This window comes from Mustela erminea, chromosome 3 (assembly GCF_009829155.1).
Source record: "Mustela erminea isolate mMusErm1 chromosome 3, mMusErm1.Pri, whole genome shotgun sequence".
Classification (NCBI taxonomy): Eukaryota; Metazoa; Chordata; class Mammalia; order Carnivora; family Mustelidae; genus Mustela; species Mustela erminea.
In genome coordinates, this window is record NC_045616.1 from 13,771,550 (window position 1) to 13,796,812 (window position 25,263).

The window sequence follows — 25,263 nt, forward strand, 5'->3', positions numbered from 1 at the left end:
CAAAAATTAAAAAAAAAAAAAAAAAGACTACCAAGGAGTCCAGACCCAGGCCCCTTTTCCCTGGAAGGCTTCTGAGCATGAGCATGAGGACAAGGACCTGGAATGAGTAGCTGTTGTGGGCTTCAGATGTACCTCAAAAGCAGGCAATTACAATGCTGCCACCATACAATGGAATAAGAGAAACATGACAATTGTTTGCAGATTCTTTAGGCAGAATTTAAAAATTTGTACACATCTGAATTTTAGCTTCCTGTAATAGTAATTTGTTGTTGACCTATCATCCTCCTCAGAGAAAGAGAACTAGATGAAAATAGGGTACAAAACACAAAAATGAATTTGAAAGCACTGGAGAACTACAAAGAAATGAGAGACAAAGAACTTAGAAGAGAACCAAAGAGAAGTAGTGGGCAGGACAGATCCCACGTTACCTGTGGCAAAATATGAAGCAAAAGCAAGCAGCAAAAACAAGTAGATGAGGTGAAAGCAGAGAAGCTGAGGAGCTAAGCAAAGCTTTAATCCCTCTTCCACTACTGGGGAAACAACACAGGAACTCAGGAAACGCCAAGGAGAAGGACCCTGCTAAACCATCAAGATTCCAGTTAGGACCTAATAACGGAGCAAGTGTGACCTGCAGTAAGCCAGCCCACCGAACACCAACAACACTCAAACGAGATGAATTCCTGATTAGATCATGGGGAGCTGATTTCCCCCCAACTTTTTTTTTTAAAGAAATTTTTTTTTAAAGATTTTATTTATTTATTTGACAGAGAGAGATATCACAAGTAAGCAGAGAGGCAGGGAGAGAGAAAGAGGAGGAAGCAGGCTCCCTGCTGAGCAGAGAGCCCCATGTGGGGGCTCAATCCCAAGACCCTGGGATCATAACCTGAGCCAAAGGCAGATGCTTTAATCCACTGAGCCACCCAGGTGCCCCTGGGAGCTGATCCTTACTATGACTGCCTGCCAAGGACAAAAGCAAATCCACCCCAAAGAAGAAAAAATACCATCCAGACAGACCATCAAATTATTCATCCACTTCCTATAATTTCCAGCATTCAAGGAAACTTACCAAAGGATGGAAAACCGAAACAAAAAGAGAAACAACAAAACAGAACTCCCAGGAGATTCAGATATTGGAGTTATCAAGCACAATCTTTAAAAAGCTGTGATGGACTTACACTTTAAAAAAAGAGTGACACAGACTGGATTTACCCTCCTACATAAAACAACTAAAAACCAAACAAATATATGAAAAACAGAGTTTCAGACATTACACACCAGGCAGCACGGGACAATAATCATTGACAGATGGGAAACAATGTGAGCCTTTGAGGCTGTTCTGCCTGGACACTTTTCTTAGAGTAGTGCAGGGGGATGGAACCCGGTGAAGTCTGGCAGTCTTTGCAAATTGAGATGAAGCTGGCAGTCCAGAGATGCCAAGGTGGCTAGAGTTCACAGGGCTTAGTGCCAAAGAGGAGAGAGAAGGACACACATAAAACGCCCTAAAGATCTAAGGACCCTCCTGAGTCTTCAGCTGAGTAGTGATATGTAAATGAATGTGAAGAAAACCCGAGGCCAGAGAAGGGGGAATGAGGACAAACTGAAAAGGCCAAAGGGAGCAATCCTTAGGATCATACATTACACCAGATGGAAAATTTCCTAACTTGGAAAATTTAGAGAGGTGTTACTTAAAAGCAAACCTTGAGAGCATCTAACTTAACTCCACCCCAGAACAAAGCTCAGGAGTATTTACAGGAGTATAAAAACATCCAGCCCCCACAAAAGTAAAATTCACAATGCAATGTGTCTAATAAAAAATTACCAGGCATGCAAAAAGAGAGAAAAAGAAAAATGGGTAGAGGGAGTGGAAAGAATCAAAGCAATCCAGAAATGAAAAAGATAAAGCTATTAAAAGTTATTATAACTGTATTACATACCCTCAAAAAGGTAGAGGCAAAATGTTAAGTAAAGGTATGGAAGATTTAAAAAAAAAAAAAAAAACTTTTAAATTCCAGTTATGAAAAATAAAGTTATGAAAAACTATTATGCTAGTTTTGAAAGTTTTTGAAAGATAGTTTCCAGTTATGAAAAAATATTACTGGATAAAATTAACAGCAAATTAGATACTATAAAGAAAAGATGAAACTGAAGACACAATAAAAACTGTCCAAAAGGGGGTGGAGGGGAAACAGAACAAATTAAACAGAGGATTAGTGTGCTGTGGGACAACTTAAGATACAAGTAACTCCATTCCAAAAAAGGTAGGTACAGGATGGGAGAACATAAAAAATTATTTTAAGAGTGACCTAAACTTTTTCAAATTTCATGAAAACTATAGACCTACAGATTCAAGAGTTTCAATAAAACATAAGCACAAGAAGGAAAAAAAAAAGAAAGAAAAGACACCAAGGTACATCATAATCACATTGCTTAAAACTAGTAATAAAGGGAAAGTCTTAAAGCAGCTACAGAAAAAGGACATACATAAAAGAAACTACAATAAGAACAGCAGCAAACTTCTAATCAAAAACAATGCAAGCAACAAGATGGTAGAACAGGATCTTTCAAAGTACTGAAAGATGAAAACTGTCAACCTAGAACTCTATACCCCAAAAAAAAATCTCACAAAAAAAATAAGGCAAAGTAAAAGACTTTTCAAACACGAAACCCAAATTTAACAAATCACCAACAGACCTCCATTATAGGAAATATTAAGGAAAAGTCCTTCAATTGGAAGGAAAAGGATAACAGAAACTTATCTATAGATAAAGGAAGGAAGAACACTGAAAACAGTGAGTATGTGGGTAAATAAAAACAACTTTTCCTAATACTTCACCCTTTAAAGGAGAAATAATAATACACTGTGAGATTTATAACATGTATAAGGAAACTATATGACAGCAATGGCACAAAGAAGAAAAAAAAAACAGAAGTAAATTGTTAAGACTCTTACACCAAATACGAACTAATATAATAGTCTTGATACAGTTTACTTTATAAACCCTAAAGGAACAATTACTAAACAAATTATAGTTTAGTAGTCAACAAAGGAGATAAAACCCAATTTTACCAAAAATACCTAGTTAATCCAAAAGGGGAAAAAAGGAGAGAAAGGCAACAAAAAACAGATAGGAAAAGAGAAAATAAATCACATGACAATATACTGAAACCCAACTACCAGAACTAAAAAGACAGAAACCAACTAGTATCTACTGGAAGCACCCACCTGAGAACCTCATTGCAACCAGGAGGAGTTCAGTGCAACTCAATTATGAGTGCAGTGTCCACAGTAAGTCTGAATGCAGTCTGGACCCCAAGAACTCCACAAACTAACCAGCCAAAGCCCCTGAGATAAAAAATCTCCAAAAACAGAATTAAAATTTAGTGAGAAAGGCATAAGAGAGATGAAGGGGAAAAAAAGGTCCAGATAAAAATGAGAGAAGGGAACAGAATCAGAAAGTTTCACTTCAAAAACCAGAAGATGGAGCTCTGAAGTTAGAAAAACAATCCTGAATCACACCTTCAGGAACTTCAGATAAATAAAATTTAAATAAAAATGAACATGAAAAGCTATATGCTCAAATCCCGTAAGTTATTAAGTATTTTTAAAGGTTACCAAAATAGGGGCACCTGGGTGACTCAGTTAAGTGTCTGACTCTTGGTTTCGGCTCAGGTCATGATCTCAGGGCCATGAGATCCATCCCCATGCTCAGTGGGGAGTCTGCTTAAGACTCTTTCTCTGCCCCTACCCTCCATTTGTGTGCTTTCTTTCTTTCTAAAAAATAGATAAATCCAAAAAAAAAAAAAAAAAAAGTTACCTGAATAACTCCCTATGGACAAGAAGAATATACCACAAACATACCCCAAAAACTATTACTTACAATTTCAAACTGAGCTAAAAGTTTGGCATTAAGAACATGATAAAAGCAATAAAAGAACATAAATAAGAATTAGAAAATTTCAGTAAAGGAAAACTAAACTACCAAGAACTTAATAATGAGTAAGTAGACAAAAAGAAAATGCTTTTAGAAAAGACATTTTTAAAAATCATAAATCCATGAAGAACTATAGATTCAAAATCAATTTTCTTATATACCAGCAATGAATAATTGGAATTTGACATTAAAAACAATACCACCAGCACCCCCAAAATGAAATATTTAGTATAACTCTAACAAACTATGTATATGATCTGTATGAGAAAAACTAAAACTCTGATGAAAGAAATCAAAGAATTATTAAATGGACAGATATTCCATGTTCATGGATAGGAAGACTCAATATTATTAAGATGTCAGCTCTTCCTAAATTGACCTATAGATTCAATGCAATCTCAACCAAATGTCCAGCAAGTTATTTTATGGATATTGACACGCAGAGGCAAAAGACCACAGAATAGCCAACACAAAACTGAAGGAGAAGAAGAAAGCTGGAGAACTGATGTTAGCTGCCTTCAAGACTTACTATAAAGCTACAGTAAACAAGACACTGTAGTATTGGCAAAAGAACAGACAAACAGATCAATAGAACAGAACAGAGAGCCCAGATCTTTAGGCAGTCAACTAATCAAAGGCAATAAAACAGAGAAACTCTTTTCCAACAGAGAGTGCTGGAATAACTGGACATCCAAAAGGAAAAAAATATATAGAGAGAGATATCTTACACTCTTCATAAAAATTAACTCAAAATGGATTGCAGACCTAAATGTAAAACACAAAACCATAAAAATCCTAAAAGATACCACAGAAGGCAATCTACGATTTAGGTTTGCAATGACTTCTTAGACATAACAACAAAAGCACAACCCATGAAGAAAGAATAAACTGGACTTCATTAGAATTAAGTTCTGCTCTGTGAAAGACACTGTCAAGAGAATGAAAAGACAGGGGTGCCTAGGTGGCTCAGTCAGTTAAACGACTGCCTTCTGCCTAGGTCATGATCCCAGGGTCCTGGGATCGAGCCCCACATAGGGCTCCTTGCTCAGCAAGAGCCTGTTCCCTCTCCCTCTGCCTGCTCTTCCCCTGCTTGTATTCTCTCTCTCTCTGTCAAATAAATAAATAAAAATCTTAAAAAGAGAGAGAGAGAGAGAGAGAGAGTGAAAATGAGAAGTCAGGCCACTGGGAGAAAACACTTGCAAAGACCTATCTGGTGAAGGACTGTCATCCAAAATATACAAAGAACTCCTAAAAACTCAACAATAAGAAAACAATCCAATTTAAAAATGGCCAAAAGACGTAAAAATCTCACCAAAGTAAATATGCAGATAATATAATGCATAAGCATATGAAAAGGTACTCTTAATCTTATGAATCAGGGAAATGAAAATTAAAACAACAATGAGATTCCACTACATGTACCATTTAGAATAGTCAAAATCCCAAACACTGACAACATCAAATGCTGGAAAGGATGTGGAGCAACACGAAGTCTCATGCGCTGCTAGTGGAAATGCAAAATGATACAGACATTTTGGAAGAGTTTAGCAGTTTCTTACAAAACTAAACATATTCTTACCATATGATCCAGCAATCGCACTCCCAAGCATTTACCCAAAGGAACTGAAAACTTACATCCACAAAAAAAAAAAACCTGCACATGGATGTTTATAGCAGTTTTATTCATAACTGCCAAAATTTGGAAGCAACAAAGATGTCCTTTGGTAGATGTGATGAATGGATAAATAAACTGCAGTACATCCTGACAATGGAATATTATTTAGCACTAAAAAGAAATGAACTATCAAGCCATGAAAAGACATGGAGGAACTTAAATAAATGCATATTACCAAGTGAAAGAAGTCAAAGTTTAAGGCTACATACTATATGATTCCAACGAATATATCTTTTATGTGACATTCTGAAAAAGGCAAATATGGAACCTGTAAAAAGATCACTGGTTGCCAGGGGTTCAGGGAGAGAAAAGGAGGATGAAATGGCAGAGCACAGAGGACTTTTAGGGCAGTGAAAATATTATGATTTATAATGGGTAGATACATGTCATTATGTATTTATCTAGACCCATAAAATGTACATTTATAGAGTGAACCAAGAGTGATAGTGTCAGTCAATGCAGGTTCATCGATCGTAACAAATGCACCATTCTGGTAGAGGATGTTAATAGCGGGTGAGTCATGCACAATACTGTGTCATATTTGCTGTGAAGCTAAAACAACCCTAAAAAATAAAGTTTCTTTTAGAGGTGCCTGGCTGGCTCAGTCAGTTAAGCATCTGACTCTTGACCTTGGCTCAGATTATAATGCCAGGGTCCTGGGACAGAGCCCCACGTCTGGCTCCATGCTTAGCAGGGAATCTGCTTTTCCTTCTCCCTCTCCCTTTGCCTCTCCCCTCAACTTGTGCTCTCTCTCTAATAAGTAGTATCTTAAAAAAGGAAAAAGGTGCATGGGGAAGTTTTCTGGGAGTGATGAAACTCGTAACTGTGGTGCTGGTTACACAAATGTGTATATTTATAAAAGAACTGTACAACTAATAAAGTGTGAGTTCTACTACATTTTATTTTTATTTTCCTGTAAATTATACCTTAATTTTTTAAGCTTTAAAATTATTCAAGAGACAAATATGCAAATTCAGAAATCTCTGAAAAAAGATGAAGGAATCAGAATACTAAAAGTTATTATCCAAACTGTCCTAAAATTAAAAGAAAAAAATTTCAAACTACACATGTACACGTTTTTCTTATCATACTGTACCTGAGCATATCAAGGTAGAACACAACCAACATCAAGATATATTCCACTAAAATTACTGATTTTTAAAAAATCCTTTGGGCATCTAGGCAAAAAGAGCAACTAATAGGTGAAAGAAAATCAGACTGTCATCAAAGCCTATCACAAAACTGAAGCAACATATTCAAGATATTTCAGGAAAGAACGCGAGCCACCGATTTTACTTACAGCCAAACTGACATTCAAATATATAGGACACAGACTGTTATCGACATGCAAGAAACTCAGAGAATATGCTCCTAGGAGCCCTTCCTAAGAAACACCTAGAGAGTAAGATTCCAGAAAACTAAAATGATTAGAGATAAATAAACTAGTGGGAGGCACTGAATATATACTTACTTAGAAAACAAGTCCAAATAGGATTGTATGCAGGTTAAATGGGAAGGCTGATAGTACATAATGACTACATACTCTCAAAATATGGAGTACAACTATTTAATGGGAGAGGGATGGGGAATGGAAATAATATTCCAAGCAGTTCTACCTGCTTTCAGTACTCATATTAGTGGTAGTATTTTTAGTACTGTTATTCTGAGAGTGCAATGTAATATGGGATAAACCAAATAAGTAATTACAGGATATTCAAATTCCATCATCCCATGTCCCTGAGAACTAGGACACTCGGTATTAAAGGAGACACACATGTAATTATAGAAAAGGTCAACTAAAAATCCCTGTTCTTCTAAATCTGAATTAAAAGTGTCAGTATATTTTTATAAGATTTTTAATTGTAAATATACAAATGTGTTTTATATATTTAAAAATATTTTATATTTGTTGTTGTATCAAAAACCGAGAAATCATTTAAGAAGCTCTCCCATTAATCAACAACAGGAAAATGTAAGCATCACAGTAATTACAATTCATGACGTACACCTGGAACTCAAATATTTAGATACAGCAATTAATAATGACATTTTAAAAAACCTAGTCACCCTCGAGGCACCTGGGTGGCTCAGTGGGTTAAAGCCTCTCTCTGCTTTCAACTCGGGTCATGATCCCAGTCTTGGAATCAAGCCCCACATCGGGCTCTCTGCTCAGCAGGAAGCCTGCTTCCCCCTCTCTCTCTGCCTGCCTCTCTGCCTACTTGTGATCTCTCTCTGTCAAATAAATAAATAAAATCTTTAAAAATAAATAAATAAATAAATAAATAACCTAGTCACCCTCAAAGGGTGATAGTTTATATTGAAAACTAGTAAATAAAATGAAAAAAAAAAAAAGAAGACAAAACTTTCTTTTCTGCCTTTCCTACATAAACTGTACGCTGGAAAATCAATCAGTAAGGAAAAACATCTCTTTATAGATGTACCTCACTTAATGTAAAGAAAAAAAAAAAAAGAATTAGAGTATCACTATTTTGCAACCCTAAAGGAATTAATGGCTCTAGCACTGAAACATCAGTGGAAAAGAAGACCTTCAGTGAAGAAAAAGCACAGCACCACGCCGAGCCCTGCACAGGGGTTACAGCCCTGCACAGGCCTGATCAAGCCTCTGCATCCAGATGCCCATTTGTAGGGGATGAAAAACATGCTGAACTGCACGAGTCTCAGTAAGCAAAGCAGAGACTGTGGGGAAACAAGTCAAACCACCCCAGTTCAACAGAGAAGGGGATGCTGTAAATGAAGACAGACTAAATAAAAATAGGGGGTAGGGGACTAAACTATAATCCTTAGATATACATAATTTGGTATTAAAGCTCACTGGAAGGGGCTCTGGGTGGATGAAAAAATTCTAATTCTTTACCTGGACAGTGGTTTTACAAGGCTTTTGGCCTTATACTCATTCATTAATAGATTTGTCTATGCAGTTTTATGTGTTCCATGTTACAATTTAAAAAAAAAAAAAAAAAAAAAAGCTTTCTTTAAAAAGTAAATGACCAGTAGTCACTTGATTTATCTGGTTACCTCTAAAGGGCAAAAGGAACTCACCACCCATTCTCCCTGGAACCAGAGGAGTACATGAGGTAACTGTGGGTCTAGGACTTGAAGACCTCAGATCCCTAGAACTCTGCATAACGGAAATCTTAAGAAACTGGTGCTAAAGCATTTACATGAATGACTTTGCATGAACTGAAGTCAGTCTTAACAATTTCTACACAAAGGAGCTTATGTATTAAAGTCTGGCTAAGACAGTAAAGTCATCTCCCTGATAGTGACTTTATTACAAGGCCATGTTCCACAGACCTATTTCAACCAACAGTTTATCCTCCAGGATACTAACACGATACTTCCTTCCTATCTCATACACAGATTTCTTCCCAAAGCTCAGAGTAAGCAGAAAACAGTGATTCAAATTTGCCAAGAGATTCCCAACACGAGGGAGAGGGAGGAAGAGTAGAGGAGAATCCCCTTAACCTCAGAGATATAATCTCACTGAGTACTTTCTAAACTTATCCTGACATTGTAAGGAAAAGGAAACTTCCCTACAAGCAAAAGATGTATAATTTAAAAACTTCTAATATAATCTAAAAAAAAAAAAAGAGAAAAATACAATTAAATACCAATCCTTGGGAAATTAAAAGGGGAAAGCAGGAATGGGTGACTGCCTAAAGGTTTAAAGGAAACTGGTAAATCAGAGAGTGTTATTTCCTTTTGGGCTACCCTGACCCAGAAAGTCAAATCTGACAAGAGGAGAAAAAAGAAAGATTTCACTCTACCACACCTACTCTATGAAACTGAAGGAAATTAATTACCACCAGCACTCTAAAAACCTCGAGAGAGAGGGAACCAGGAGAGACTAATGTGGGTACCCAGGGAGAGTGTTTAGGTTTGCCAGAGAGTGAAGAGGTTAATCAGAAATTTGGAGCTGACAAAGGAAGAATATTACCATCATTACTTCCTTTTGTGCTTCCTATAAATACTTTCCTAACTAGACTGGCAGTTATTTTCTGTCTATTAGTGATTCATACTGGTATACTCTGTTCTCACTGATATTCATAAGCTCCAGACTAACAGGGAGTATGCTTTTTTCCCCATCTATTGATCTTCCATATACCAAGTACAGCACCTTGCAAAATGTTTTGCACATAGCATATGCTCAATATATTCGCTGCATTAAATAAAAAAAAAAAAAAATCCACGGCAGTCAGGAAAAAGAAGAGAAAACTTGTTTTTCATTATTTCAGAAGACTAAAATCAAGAAAGACTGGAAGAAAAATATGGAGAGGCCCATCTGGCCAACATTCACACACAACTTCTTTAGCACTAGTTGCCTTGAGAGGTAACAATTCCCGTCACCATCTCTGAAGTATTAAAAAAGAGGCTGCATGCCCACTCGTAGGGACTATGGGAATATCTCTGGAGGTTCATCTATTTCTCTATGTCTAGACTGCATTGATGTAGAAAGGAAACTTTGAGATCTGCTTTAAATTCTTTAAGATTTTGTGTTTCTGAATAAGGCCATTCTTGTAGATGCAGACTGAAAAACAAATGGAGAAAATAAGGAGAAACAAATCTATCACAGAACCTATACTAGGACAGGCATTTCCCACCCCACTGGAAATTTGTTGGTAATACAAAAGCTCGACCCTACCTCACCAGAGAATTATGTATCAGAACAAACCTCATATACCATGAGATGTTATTCTCATCTCATCCTTGTTATTACTCCCATTTTATAAAAGGACACAGATACTTAAAGAATAAGCAATGAATGGGTTTCGAACTTGACTGAAACTATGCTCCTGCCACTGAACCTTCCCACCTCTAAGATAAATTAGCACTGGCAAAATACAGCACTGCCTCTTTTGTGTACTGGCATTAGAGAACTTAATTTTCTACCATATCTTGATTTCTATACCATAAATTTATGCATGCAGGTCTTACCACTTATTTCAAGCTCTGCCCAATGTGATTTCTTTCCATTTGCTGCTTCCTCAGAGGACATGATTGTGTACATCCTCCTAGGGTCAGGGGGCTCGTATTTTTCTTTGGGCATGCCTGTTGAATTAAAAAAATCCAATCAGTATTCTGAAGAACCAAATAACGAAAACAATGACATCTTTTTAAAAGTAAACACATTAGTATTACGATCTCTAAATACTACTTCCCAACAAAAAGAACTAGGAACTTCTGGAGAAATGGAAGATTTCAGGTCCGGTATCAAAAAAATACAAAACAGGGCTGGATGCTAACAAAGATGCTGTGGCCATAAAGCAGCAGAAAGTCTGAAGAAGCAACCAGTAGCCACAGGTCAGAAACATGAACATAAAAGAATGACTGAGTAGATAAGGGAATGTTTTTAACTGATTTCCAGCTAATAAACACAGAAAGAGTCACATAATTAGAAAATCACTATTTCACAACCCCTAGTAGAAAAAAAAAAACTGGATCTAGGCAATGATCACCATGATCACAATGATTAATAAAAGCATTAGGTGAAAAAAAAATCCAATGGATAAATTATTAAATGGATATATAGGTTATGAGACCTCAACCCAATGACCAATTTCATTATTAGGACAACTAGATCTATATGCCAATATTACCTATGCCCTGGTCCCCTCATCAAAACATATTAAAAATAAGAAATTGAATGTGAATCATATCAAGCCCTTCTACTTCTGGTACCAGCTGAACAAAATACAGGAGACAAAGGACTATGTTAAAAATAACACAAGAGGGGGCAGCTTGGATGGCTCAGTTGGTTAAGCAACTGCCTTCGGCTCGGGTCATGATCCCAGAGTCCCAGGTTCAAGTCCCACATTGGGCTCCCAGCTCTATGGGGAGTCTGCTTCTCCCTTTGACCTTCTCTTCTCTCATTCTGTCTCTCACTCTTTAAAAAAAAAAAAAAAAACACAAGAGGGGCGCCTGGGTGGCTCAATGGATTGGGCCTCTGCCTTCGGCTCGGGTCATGGTCTCAGGGTCCTGGGATTGAGTCTCGCATTGGGTTCTCTGCTCGGCAGGGAGCCTGCTTCCCCTCTTCTCTCTGCCTGCCTCTCTACCTACTTGTGATCTCTGTCTGTCAAATAAATAAAGAAAAAAAAAATGTTTTTTTAACTTAACTCTACAGAAATACAGCTGGCCAGATGCAGAATACGGAAAGTTACAGATGAGAAAGACCCAATTTCTTCAACAAACACATGACATGAAAACAAGACAGGAGGAAATTGACATGGATCACACAATTTACAAGGCACAGCAATCAAATGCACTACATACACCTGTTTGGGTATATTTGGAAAAACCAAGTGTAAAAACCATTTCTGAGAATCAGACAATTTGAAGTACTAAACAGAAGTTGATACTGAAGGACTATCGTTCATTTCACTTGCAGTTATTTCCTTAATCCTTATGTTATCAATACCCTCCAAAATATTTAAGTGAAATGAAATCTCACACCCTTTGCACATTATCCCGAACTCCTTGACTGAGTCTCAATTCACCTTATTCACTTGGATGAGCCCAAACCCACTTTAGCCAACTCTCCACCTTTTCTGGATACTACTCAGCTAAATATAGCTGGAGAAAAACTTACCACCATGTGAAGCTAAACTGAGCCAGTCAGCAATCATTTACCTCAAATGGATTACTTATGCTCCAGGAAATTACACTTGAATTCTCCTAGTCCCTGCTACGTGGCTTCTCTCTTCAAACCTCTAACACTTATTCCTTCATTGTCCCTTTCTTACTTCTATTTTCTCACTGAAACAGAAAACACAAGAGCCCTTTCTAGGATCTCCCACCTCCACCCATCTACACTCTCTTTTAGTAGGACAAAGTGCCTGCCCTCTGAACACTCAATCCCAACCTATGATCTTGCCTATTCAAGGATATTACTTGGCAATTCTCTCCTACATCACTTTTCCCCTCTACACTAGATCTTTACCTTCAGTATATATATACATGGTTTTATTTCCTCTACTTAAAAAAGTCCCGACCCCATTTTGCCCTCCAGCCTTTTTTCTCATTCTCTTTACCAAAAAAATTATCCCCAGGAGTTGTATATGCACTCTCTCTTCTAGTCCTCTTTCCCCAGTTAGAGTCACTCAAATCAGTATGAACTTTTAACGTTCTACCAAAAACTGCCAAGAAAAAAAACAGTGACCTCACACTGTTATACCCAGCGCTTGTTTCTCAGACCTCTTTTTGCTTGCCCTATACTCAGTGTTTGATGTAAATGATCACTCCGTGTAGACACATTTGTTCATTTGGCTTTCAGTGTACCTTTTATATTGGTTTTCTTATCTCACTAGATTTAGTCTTTTGCTAGCTCTTCCCGCAGAATCAGAATTAATTCCATTTTACCAACAGAAACCTGAAGCCCAAAAAGGTTTAAGCAATTTAACCATCATCATAAGGCTGAGAAGTAAGAGAGTCTGGCTTTGTGTCCGATTAAAAATTAAAGCTACCTTTTTTTTAAGATTTTATTATCTGACAGAGAGAGACAGCAAGAGAGGGATCACAAGAAGGGGAGCAGTGGAGGGAGAGGGAGAAGCAGGCTTTCCCCTGAGCAGGGAGCCCAATGTGGGGCTCGATCCCAGGACACTGGGATTATGACCTGAGCCGAAGGCAGACACTTAACAACTGAGCCACCCAGGTGCCCCTAAAGCTACTTTCTAAGTGAAATAAGCCAGTCAGAGGAAGACAATTATTGTATGATTTCAGTTACATGAGGTACTAAAGTAGTCAAACTCAGAGACAGAAAGTAGAATGGTAGCTGCCAGGGGCTGGGAAGGAAGTTACTGAACGTGTGCAGAGTTTCAGTTTACAAAAGAAGAATTATGAAGATGGATGATGGTTAATGGTTAACCGACATTATCAATGTATATAATACTACTGAATGCTAAACTTAAAAATGGTTAAAACAGTAAATTTTACATGTATTTGCCACAATAAAAAAAAGACTGGAAAAAAGTCAAAGCAACTTTCACTATATTATGCTGCCTCCCTAATGAAGGGAAATAGAGCTATTTTTGAAACAGAAATGGGCTCTGGTAGTCAAAATACAGAAGGAGGTAAATAATCCTTTAAAAGCTGCTTGAAGGGCGCCTGGGTGGCTCAGTGGGTTAAGCCGCTGCCTTCGGCTCAGGTCATGATCTCAGGGTCCTGGGATCAAGTCCTGCATCGGGCTCTCTGCTCAGCAGGGAGCCTGCTTCCCTCTCTCTCTCTCTCTGCCTGCCTCTCCGTCTACTTGTGGTTTCTCTCTGTCAAATAAATAAAATCTTTAAAATAAATAAATAAATAAAAGCTGCTTGAAAAAACATAAATGGTGAGACAAATCATCTGCACAAGAAATAGCACATCTATTTTTTTGTTTTGTTAAGTGCTATTGATAAAACAAACTATTCTCTTACATGTTAACTTCTTGAGAACAGAATACAATGACTAAAGTTTTTAGACTGATGATAAAAAATACCTAACACTGAGAGCTAGAGTCAGAAACTGTTCCTATTCTAGAGGACTATCTGGCAAAGCAAGTGCCCTTTTTGAATGAAATGAATACTCCAAGAACAACCTAGAAAATATAAAATGTGTCAGACTATCAGAGCTCGATGAGAACAGCCCATCATCCAAATGCCATTATTCAAACCCTATTCTACCTTAAAAAAAAAAAAATCTGATCTTCGCTGACTTTACCCCAGTAAAATTTAACAATGGTAAGAAACTGGCTCTGTCCAGCAGAGGTCAGTATTTTGGTCCTATTATTATTAATTATTTGACTTCTTTGTGGAAATTGAGAAGTCTGATTTATCAACCACATATGATCTTACTTAGTTTGAATCAAGGTCCAGAGATGGATCACACGTCAGAGAATGGATAAAAGTGTTACTGAGCTAAGAAATCTGAAAACTAGAGGCGCCTGGGTGGCTCAGTTTAGGTTAAGCATCTGCCTTCTGATCAGGTCATGATCCTAGGGTCCTGAGATTGAGCCCCATGTTGCGCTCCTCTGCACGGAGTCTTCTCACCCCTTATCTCTCTCATATAAATTTTAAAAAATAAAATAAAAAGAAAGAAAAGGAAATCTGAAAACCAGGCTCAGGACCTGGTGTCATTCCATTAGAGTCATAATTTTGCCTAGGTAGCCAACCACTCCACTTCCTGGTTTTTGTAATGTGAGACGGGTAATCTTAAAATTTAAGAGAGCTCATTAAACTGGAAAGCAGCAAGGAGATCATCTTTATTTCCAAATCCTGAGAGTGAGGATTTGAAAGTGGGGGGCGAGTGTATGACAGAATGAAAGAAATGGTAGCACATAAACTGTCTAACACTATAGTGTACACCTGAAATTAATGTAACACTATGTATCAACTATAGTCAAATTTTTTTAAAAAGGTAGGAAATTGGGCAAACTATTTTCAGGAGCAGCAAGAGGAGCACATCTGCCCACTGAGCAACACCCTTCCCCTATTTTGGGGGGAGTCTGGCAAAACACAGTGCTGGTAGAGGAAAGGGTGTAAGAATGTATACAATTTGGGATGTTTCCCAAGACTTTGAAATCAACAGGCAGATCTCTCCTCTAAATAATCTGCAGTGACATACCGTATTTTTATCTTAGACTAAAAGGTTTCCAAAACAGACCTGAAAACTGCCAAGGATTACAACAGACTTTTAAAAACAGCTATGCCAGAGTCAGCAGGTACGTAGCGCCTGACTAGTCTCAATCCCCTTTTCCTCCAATCCAAGCCCAGGTGTCACTACTGATCCTGGCAGCATAAAGTCCTTCCCCACTCCAGATCTCAGAGAAACAGTTTTTCATTATCTTAGGAGAATTATTTACCTTAAAGAAACACAGGATACTATTTACCAACTCAGAAAGATAAGCTTTCATAATTAAATATTTTAAGAAATGGCTTAAAAAGGGGCACCTGGGTGGCTCAGTGGGTTAAGAAATGGCTTAAAAAAACAACTATAACCATCATGGGAAAGCTAAGTTACAAAGCAGAGTTACAAATCATAACACAACTAGTAAGACTATCCTGGAGCATCTAAACTAAGAGGATCCTAACTGCATACCATAAACTTAGAAAAATTGCCATCTGGATAGGGAAAAAAAATTTAGGAATCCAAATATTCTCTACCCTACAATTCCAGAAATGCCATGAGCATGTGTGTGCAAGTGTGTGAGTGTGAGTGTGTGTGTGAGTGTGTGTATGCGTGTGTAGGTGCAGTGAGGGGGTTGGGACAAGAATCACAGGGAAGGTTTTTATAAAAACCCATAGGGAGGGATTTATCAGAATCTAAGAGAGAAAAGAAGACAAGAACAACTACAGAAGCAGACTAGAATGAACATATACACAAAGGTCCTTGCAAAAAGTTATACTCCACCCCATACCCCCAAATAGAATCACAGTTCCCAAATTACACCTCTGGCTAAGAGTGAAAAGAAAATAGCTGATGGAGATAGGGACATAAGGAAAGGGATAGGAGCCTGTGGGCTATTTTTCTGCCAGGAATCAAATTTACACTCAATCAAAAGCAGAGACAAATATCTGAAAAATGCTCCCTCTGGGAAAAAAATACGTAATTACAAAAACAACCACTAACTGGGAGCTGAAATCCACTAATCATAACAACTCATAGACAAAAGGTGTGCCAACAGCCTGCCTCTCCCCCATCTACACCTAACCTTCAAAATCAATCTAATGGGAAACCAACAGAAGTGCCTAAGAACCCACCCATGCCCTACCTAAATAAAAAGCAAGTCAACATAGAGTGGTCGAACACAAGTTAAGTGTAACACACACAGCACAATGATTCTACAAAATCACTACAAAAGAAAGAAAAAGAAAGACTACAGAAATAAAAAATATTCCACAGGGGTGCCTGGGTGGCTCAGTGGGTTAAGCCTCTGCCTTCGGCTCAGGTCATGATCCCAGAATCCTGGGACAGAGCCCCACATCTCTCTGCTCAGCGGGGAGCCTGCTTCCCCCCCCCCCAACCTGCCTCTCTGCCTACTTGTGATCTCTGTCAAATAAATAAATAAAATCTTAAAAAAAAGAAAAGAAAAATATTCCACAAAAAATTATTTCTTGTGCTTAAAGAAGTTAAAGAGAACATAACACTGATAAACAAAAACTATAAATAAAGAAGTCAACTGTGGGACAACACAAAGTGAGATAAAAAAGTAAGAGTGTAGACCTAGCAGGGGAAGAAGTATTTGAATACTAGAATCTCTAAAACAAGACTGGACCAAAAAAGGAGAGTCACAGAATACATAAACACAATTCCTACTAAAACAAAAGGCAAACACTGGCAAAAATTAAACAGACTTTTTTATGGAAAAACCAAAGAGATGATAACTTAATATCTAAGAGAGTAATTACCTATGCTGTAACTCAGTAAACGTACCCTTTGGTATTCACCAAAGAAAAAGAATACATTTATATAATGTGCATAATTTTTATTCATAGTTGCCCAAAACTGAAAATAACCGAAATGTCCATCAACAATGAAAAGATAATCAAACTGTGATACAGCCATACAAATACTACTCACAAATAAAAAAAAAGAATGAACTACTGATACATACAAATATATATATGACTCTCAAACATTACACTGAATGAAAAAGACCCAAAAGATTCCGTTTACATGGGGCGCCTGGGTGGCTCAGTGGGTTAAGCCTCTGCCTTCGGCTCAGGTCATGATCCCAGGGTCCTGGGATCGAGCTCCACATCAGGCTCTCTGCTCAGCAAGAAGCCTGCTTCCTCCCTCTCTCTCTGCCTGCTTCTCTGCCTACTTGTGATCTCTGTCTGTTAAAAAATAAATAAATAAAAATCTTTAAAAAAAAAAAAAAAAAGATTCCGTTTACATGAATTTGCAGTGCTAACAATGGCTACCCTTCTGCTCACTGATGAAAGTATTCAGTATCTTAAATGAAGGTGGTTTATATTAGTATATATATATATATTTATCAAAACCCAAAATGTACATTTAAGGCCTATACATTTCACTTTATATGAATTTTACCTTAACTAAAAAACATTCCGAACTCAAACACTTGGTCAAGTATGAAAACAAACAAAAGGACATCTTCAGACAAGCAATTACTAACAAAGCATACAACCATATACCTTTCTGAATTACTCATTATAGCACTGTTCATGACAAAAAGAATAACTTAAGTGAGCATTAATAAAAATGATGGTTAAATGAGTTACTGTGAAGCCATACTATGGAAAATCAAGCAGCTGTGAAAATAATGATGTTAACTATTTGTATAATACTGGATTATTCACTTCATAAAAAATTAAGTAAATAAGTACTTAGGTTAAAGATGTTAGGAGCCAAGATTTTCAGGGTAAGAAAACATTTATAAGTCAAAGAAATTAAGCAAAAACAAAATCATAGTTGACTTGAGAATATCAATATAAACTCATGATTTTATTTTTTAAGATATTTATCTATCTATCTGAGAAACAGTCCACACAGAGGAGGGAGGGAGAGGGATAAGCACACTCTGAGCTCAGAGCAGGGCTTGATCTCAGAACCAAGATCATGACCGAGCTGAAATCAAGAGCCAGACGTTTAACCAACCCAGGCGCCCCTACACTCATGACTTTAAATTTGTTTTTAACTACATAGTGAAATGCTCTAGAAGTAATGTTATCTCTGGAATAACAGCACCCCTAAACCTCAGTTTTGAGAACACAAAGTTCTTTGTAAAATGGCCAACTACAAGTTTGGGGCAAGAAAGGTATAATATGCGTAAAGCCTGAGACATCCTTGAGTGCCAAAAACCTAAGCCAACATGACACAGGAGCCAGCTAAAAGGGATCCTCCACTAGCCAAAGCTGTGACAACTGGAGCAAAAAGAAAAATAAAAGAATGAAATGGTATCAAAAATCTATGGAAAAATGATCACTATCAGTGCTGCAAAAAACAGAGCTGGCAGTGCTGTAAAGGGGGGATCGGTAGCAGGAAAAAACTACTGCAGTAACCAAGGCATGAAGAAAGCAAGAAGTGAGGAAAGGGAAGGCCACAGGTGCACATTAGCCACCATCTGGGGTAGCTTTTAAACTAAGAAAACTAGTAACTAAAGAGAAAGATTTAAGTGTTTATCTTTTCACCAGGTACCACTTTTCAGAACTGACCAAAGAGCCCCAGTTGAATAGTCTTACAAGAATGAAAGCTAATAAATGAAGAATGAAACAAATAAAAAAAGGCAACTTCATTTTATAATTCCTTTTAGGCAAGGATTATCAACTGTGTTTAAACCATTAGATGAATCATTGGTAGTGGTATAATGCTAAGGTAACACCATCACCCAAGTTGTTTTCTGATCATAAGGCAGAACGTTCAACAGAGAAGTAAAAGGTTACCTTCTTCATCAATCTTCACCAACACTAATGGGGGGAGAACCAGATACTGACTTTGTCTCTCAATTTGACAATATGACGGAACATGAAGTACACATCAATGTTTATCTTGATTAAGAAATAGAGGAAATGACCAGATGACGCCAAAGAAGCCATCAGACCAAATGAGAACGTAGGACTTTCCTGCAGGGTAACTGGTCTGCTGCCTTCAACAACCTGGTGTCAAGACTATTTTATTTTAGATTTGAGAAGAATTAAGGGATATAACCAGATGCAATTAATGGTCCCTACAGAGGATCCACAAATCAGCCATAAAAGACATTTTGTGGACAACTGGAGAAAGATTTAATACTTAGTTCATATTTAAAATATTAGTGAATAAATATGTGATCATGTTATTTTGGCCATATACAAAATCGTTTATTAAAAGGCACTCTGGAGTTAAACATTTTATTTTAATTATATTGGCCAAATTTTCTTCAAGGAAATGGGAGTTACAGCCATTCTCAACTGACAAAATGCTAAATTTAACATCTCTCTTTTCCTTTTTACATTTCCTCCTCCATTCTTTGTGTTTTGCTTCTTTCTCAAACATGGAGGAGAAAAAAAAAAAGGAGAGGGACACAGCAAAGGGGAAAACCAGGGAGAAATAAACTCATGTGCAAAAAGACCCTGTGACGCGACTGATCAGGCTCCAATTAGGGCTACAAGTTAAAGCATACAGCTGACCTCCAAACAACACAGTTGAAAATCCACATGTAACTTCGACTCCCCAAACGACAAGTAGACTACTGTCAACCTCAAGCCTTTACCGATAACATACACTTTTGATTACATATTCTGTATGTTGTATGTAGTATATACTGCATTCTTACAATAAGGTAAGCTAGACAAAAGAAAATGTTAAGAATATTCATCAGGAAGAGAAAATACAGTACAGAAGTGTACTGTAAAAATTCCACACAAATGGACCCATGCAGTTCAAAGCCATACTGCTCAAGAGTCCATTACATTTGAAAAGGTAGTGACACTAACCTCAGTGCCAATTTCTTCCAATCTAATTTTTCACTAAATTCAATTGATTTTCACCTCTTCAGGATTAAATGTTTTCTCCATTTTCACTGCTACTGAGTTCATTCAGACCCTCCTCATTTCTCAGCTTCAAGGATTAACAATCTCCTCTACATCCACCTTTCAGATAGATGCCTGCTCCTATCACTGTCCTGCTTAAACCCAAGATGACCCATCTGCCTATCTGCCTAAAGTCCAAACGTCAAAGTCCCTACAATCACCTCACAGTCTGCACCTCGCAGCATCTCGTGTAAGCTCTACCACATTATACTAATGAACTGAACTAAACATTCTTTCTTTCATGACCTAGAATCAGGTTTTCCTAAAAGAGAAATCTAAAAGCAGCTCAGTACATCGAACCATCCTTCCTTAGGGAAGGAATGAAGATTCCTTCACAGAATCATTCATTCAACAAATACTTACTCATCACCTTCTATGTGCCAAGTACTATGCCAGGTGCTAGGAATAAAAATAAGAAATACATGATCATGGAGCTTAATCTACTGGGGGAGCAAAAAAAGTTTCACAACCATGTAATCACACTATAACCCTTTCTTATTTCTACAGACATCACTCTAAGTTAGGACTTTGCCTTTCCTCAACTAATATAATGGACTCTTATAACTGGTATTCATGCTTTTAAGATTACAACTAACTTACGTTATCACTATCAAATTATTCTTCCTAAAGTTGAGTTCTCATTACACTGGAAAATCCAGGAAAAAGAACTATTCTTTGTAAAGACCTGGCAGATCATCCAGAATGACTTCTGGTCCTATACCATCTTTAAAACTATGATTCTATGTCATCCCCTATCCCATCACTGCCTCAACTCTGCTGCTTAGACAACATTCAAACGTCACTTTAGAATTCAAAATATTCTGCCTTTCCAGACTTTATTTCAATACTTTTGTCTCTTTTGATACAACTGACAGACAACTGCCATCCTTCAAATATGCTCCACTATCTTCTTTCCATTCCCACATTATTACAAAAACACCACACCACTACATGAATGCCACTTAAAAAACAAAATAAAACAACAACAAAAAAGCCTCCCTCTTTGAACACAATCCAAACAATAATTTATTCACAGGTACATTAAAAAATTGTGCATAACAACAAATACTAATTTAACCTGGATTTTGTTCCTACCAAGACATGTAAGACATTTAAAATGTGAATGTCATATAAACATAATAATCTGATACTTTAAAAAATGAAAACACTGAAATTTTAAGTTGATGGTAATTATGGCTGAGATGGCAGGCCTAAATTACTGTAAATTACTTACTTACCTTCTGTTTTTTCCAGGTGTATTAGTTGAAAAACACGTGACTGTAAATAAAACCAGCTAGCCCCCTTGGACTACATTCTTCAGCCTTCTTTAGAGTCTCAAGTCCGTTAAGGCACTGCTACATCCCATTTTAAACCCCAACCATCCTCTCAATGTAATCACAATTTGTTTTCTTTTTCTCTCCAGGTTTCCTCCACGACTGATGGGCCAATTAAAAGTTTACACAAATGATAAACTTCATTCAGAAGCTATCCTTAGTGGTAAAACTATCACCAGGTCTGTCACCAGTTCCCTGTGGCAGGCAAACCAAACATTAAAAAAAAACAACGTAAAAGCAATGTAAATCCTAACTGTGGATCTGCAGAGTCAAGGGCTAATCTTATATATAGCCAACGATACTACCGCAGGCATCTTATAACTCATGATAATCTCTCAAAAAGGTTATTTGAATTGCATAGGAGAGACAGAATAAAAAGCTAGTAAAAAACAAACAAAAAAAACACAAAAAACAAAAAACAAACACAAAATCCAAGGTACAAAAAAGACCCTACTAAAAAGTGACACTGTCATTTGGTTTTCTAACCTTCCTTCCCCTATGATCCCCACCCATTTTCCAAGCCAGAAATAGGGGTACTATCCTTAACTCTTTCCCACGCAACCCCAGCCTTCACATCCCGTCCGCAGTTCCAGCCCATTTTAACTTCCTAAATCTTCCTCTCACCCACTGTGCCTCCATTCCTGGGCTCTTCTGCGAGATATGAACTAATCCAACAACCTCAGGTCCTCGTTCTTCTGCTGCCCCCTAATTCAAATACAGCCTAGACACTATCCAGAATGACCTCCTAAAAATATAAGTACTTACCTCAAGGTCCTAAAACCACATCTCCTTCATCCTTGTACCCATGGATTAACACTGCACCTGACATAAAGGAGGCTCAAAGATGAGCTGAGCTAAACAGAGGAGACCCAGGCTCATTTACAAAACAAAGATTTTGACATGACTCCTGTGTGCCTCTCCAGTCTTAGCCAATCAATTCTCATTTATTTCTCACAACACTCCACGCCTTAGCATGTGCTGTGGCTCCTGCCTGAAACGCCATTCTCTCTCCCCTCCAGATACCTCAGGGACTCTAGTCATCTTCAAATGCCAAATCAGATATCCAACTTCAAAAAGGTCCTTCTTCTCTATCCCTCCCAAACACAGGAGCTTATCATGCCCTGCTTTGAGCTATTCCGACCCTTGAAGATATTTCTGTAATAGTATGTTTAACTCCACCTTTTTTTTTTTTTTTTAATGTCTCACTAACCTACTCTAATACAGCTCCTTGGCTTTATATTTTAAATATGTTTTAATCTCTTCAGAGCCTGAAAAATGATAAGTAATTGGCGAATAACTGTAAAAATTCAAGGAGAGAAGCTGTGGTAGTTAAAAATAAAAAAAAGAAGAGGAGCACATGGGTGGCTCCATAGGTTATGCCTCTGCCTTCAGCTCAGGTCATGATCTCAGGGTCCTGGGATCATGCCCCCCGACATCAGGCTCTCTGCTCAGAAGGGAGCCTGCTTCCCCGGCCCCCACCTCTCTCTGCCTGCCTCTCTACCTACTTTCGATCTCTCTCTCTCTCTCTTAAAAATTTAAAAAAAAAAAAAAGGGAAGAAGAAACATTTTGTAAAAGACAAGTGTACTAACAGAAGCAGTGCCCATTTTACCACCACCAAGAAAAACTAATATCTAGGCTTCTAATCTTGAAGGCAAAAATCTAGAAAAAAACAGACAGAAAGGACCAAAAACTGAGAATACTGGTTCTAGGACAGCCTAGGATAAGACTCAAGGTGACAACCTTAAAGACTTAAATTGTATAAACATAACCTCAGTGACACACTCTAGCAAAATAAGGGCAAACGCTGAACGGATGGGGATAATGGCAAAACTTCCACGTGCCTATCTGCCACAAGGCACTAGGCAAAAACAACCAACAGTATTTGCAAACCCACCACGTGACAGGCCTATCTGGCCCTTTCATGTACAGTATCTCATTTAACCCTCAGGACTCCTGTAAGTAAACACTATTATTCTCCTTACAAACACAGGGAATGTCCAGAGAATGAGTAACTTGCCTGAGGTCACAGAGATACTAGTGGCACAGCTATGATTTTAACCCAAGTTTGAACCACAGATCTGTGCTCTCAACTACTATGCAGTCATTTACCTGTATCCTCCTCAATTTAATTCCCAAAGCAACCCATGAGGTAGATGCTATCCTCATTTTATTTTAGGTGAAAACACAGGATTTAAATAATCTGCCCAAGGTCACACTCACTTTGTAAGTAGTAGCACTAAGGTTTGAATCTCAGACAATCCAGGCACAAAGCTCCATACACAAGCCTAGAATTATGTCACTGACAAAGCCCAGATCTCATGCTCCTTCTCAAATATTGTATTGTTGAGACCATGAGCCCTCCAGTTTCCTTCTCCGGCATCTCATCTTCCTGGGCTATTCCACACACCTGCTTTCCCGACTCCCAAACTCTGCCTAATACTCTAAGAGAGCAGAGCTCAAACACTATCACCTCAGAACGCTTACACACTCTTAAAAATTCATAAGTACCTCAAAGAGCTTTTATTTATGTGGATTACACCTGTCAACATTTGCCATTCTAGAAATTAGGAGAAAACTTAAAGTATGTATTAACTCATTAAACATAAAACCTACCACATTTTTTAAAGATCTTATCTACTGGGGCGCATGGGTGGCTCAGTCATTAACCATCTGCCTTCAGCTCAGCTCATGATCCCAGGGTCCTAGGATCAAGCCCTGCCTGCATTAGGCTCCCTGCTCAGAGGGAAGCCTGCTTCTCCCTCTCCCACTCCCCCTGCTTGTGTTCCCTCTCTCAATGTCTGTCTTTTTTTTTAAAAGATTTTATTTATTTATTTGTCAGAAAGAGAGGGAGAGAGCAAGCGAGCGCCCACCTGCACACAAGCAGGGGGAGCAGCTGGCAGAGAGACAGGCAGACTCCCTGCTGAGCAAAGAGCCACCCAGGCGTCCCAAACCTACCACATGTTAATAAACATTTTCATGAAAAGTAACTGTCTTCAAAAACAAAGTACAATACCACAAGAAGGTCAATGTCTTATGTTCTTGCAAATCCCATTAAGGTATGACATACTGAAAGCTTGATTCGCCTATCTGCTCTGAAGTCAATCTGATCAGATACCACACATTTTTTTAGGTTCTGGAAAACTCCACTATACACTCCTGAGAGAATAAGAATGAAAAAGACAAATAACATCTTAGTAATTTCTCTAAGAACTTAAGGTTTCTGTAGTCAACTCCTCCTCCCCCCAAAATCTCATACACAACTTCCTTAAATCTTTTCTCAAGTAGTACAAAAATAATTTTCAATAAAATTGGTTTAACTAAAATTTCCAATCAATAAGACCAGGGATCTGGAAATTATGGCAGAATATTCCTCCAAAACACAGAGCTGAACAGTACGATAGAGTAGTCGAGATCAAACTCTAAAAGGAAAAGACTGGCATCTGCATGCACAGTGCCCAGCCTGTGACAGACAGCCTTTAACAGCCTGGGACCACAATGCTGTTAAAATGCAATTCTAACCATGCGCACATGCCCAGTAACACAAGTGAGTATAAAAATACAGTCAGAAACGCACGGAGAGAAGCTTCCTATGCAATGACCATTGGAAACCACTAATTTTAAAGGCCAAAAATGGTTCAAATACTAGCAATTTCATTCAACCCAATACATTAACTCAAAATACAACTATAAAGATATCCTAAGTATGTCATCCACAAATTTCAACTCAAAATAAATACAAGTATTTTTCAGGTTAGGTTTTTATTCTCTATGTTTGAAGTCAAACATACAGAATGAACAA

General features: G+C 37.8%; 1 protein-coding gene across 3 annotated transcripts in view; it reads right to left on the bottom strand.

The window, feature by feature from the left end:
- CNOT6 (CCR4-NOT transcription complex subunit 6) overlaps positions 1-25,263 on the bottom strand; it is a 76,840-nt gene that overhangs the window by 42,868 nt on the left and 8,709 nt on the right. Inside the window, exons 1-3 of one of the 3 annotated variants that reach the window (XM_032335263.1) lie at positions 21,368-21,839; positions 20,493-20,528; positions 10,564-10,677 (exon numbers count right to left, since the gene is read on the bottom strand). In XM_032335263.1, coding sequence (XP_032191154.1) covers positions 10,564-10,677; positions 20,493-20,496 — 118 coding nt within the window. In that variant the 5' untranslated portion in view covers positions 20,497-20,528; positions 21,368-21,839. Of the gene's footprint in view, positions 1-10,563; positions 10,678-20,492; positions 20,529-21,367; positions 21,840-25,263 lie in introns of those variants that run through there. The other 2 variants (XM_032335265.1, XM_032335264.1) reach the window with 2 other exon arrangements.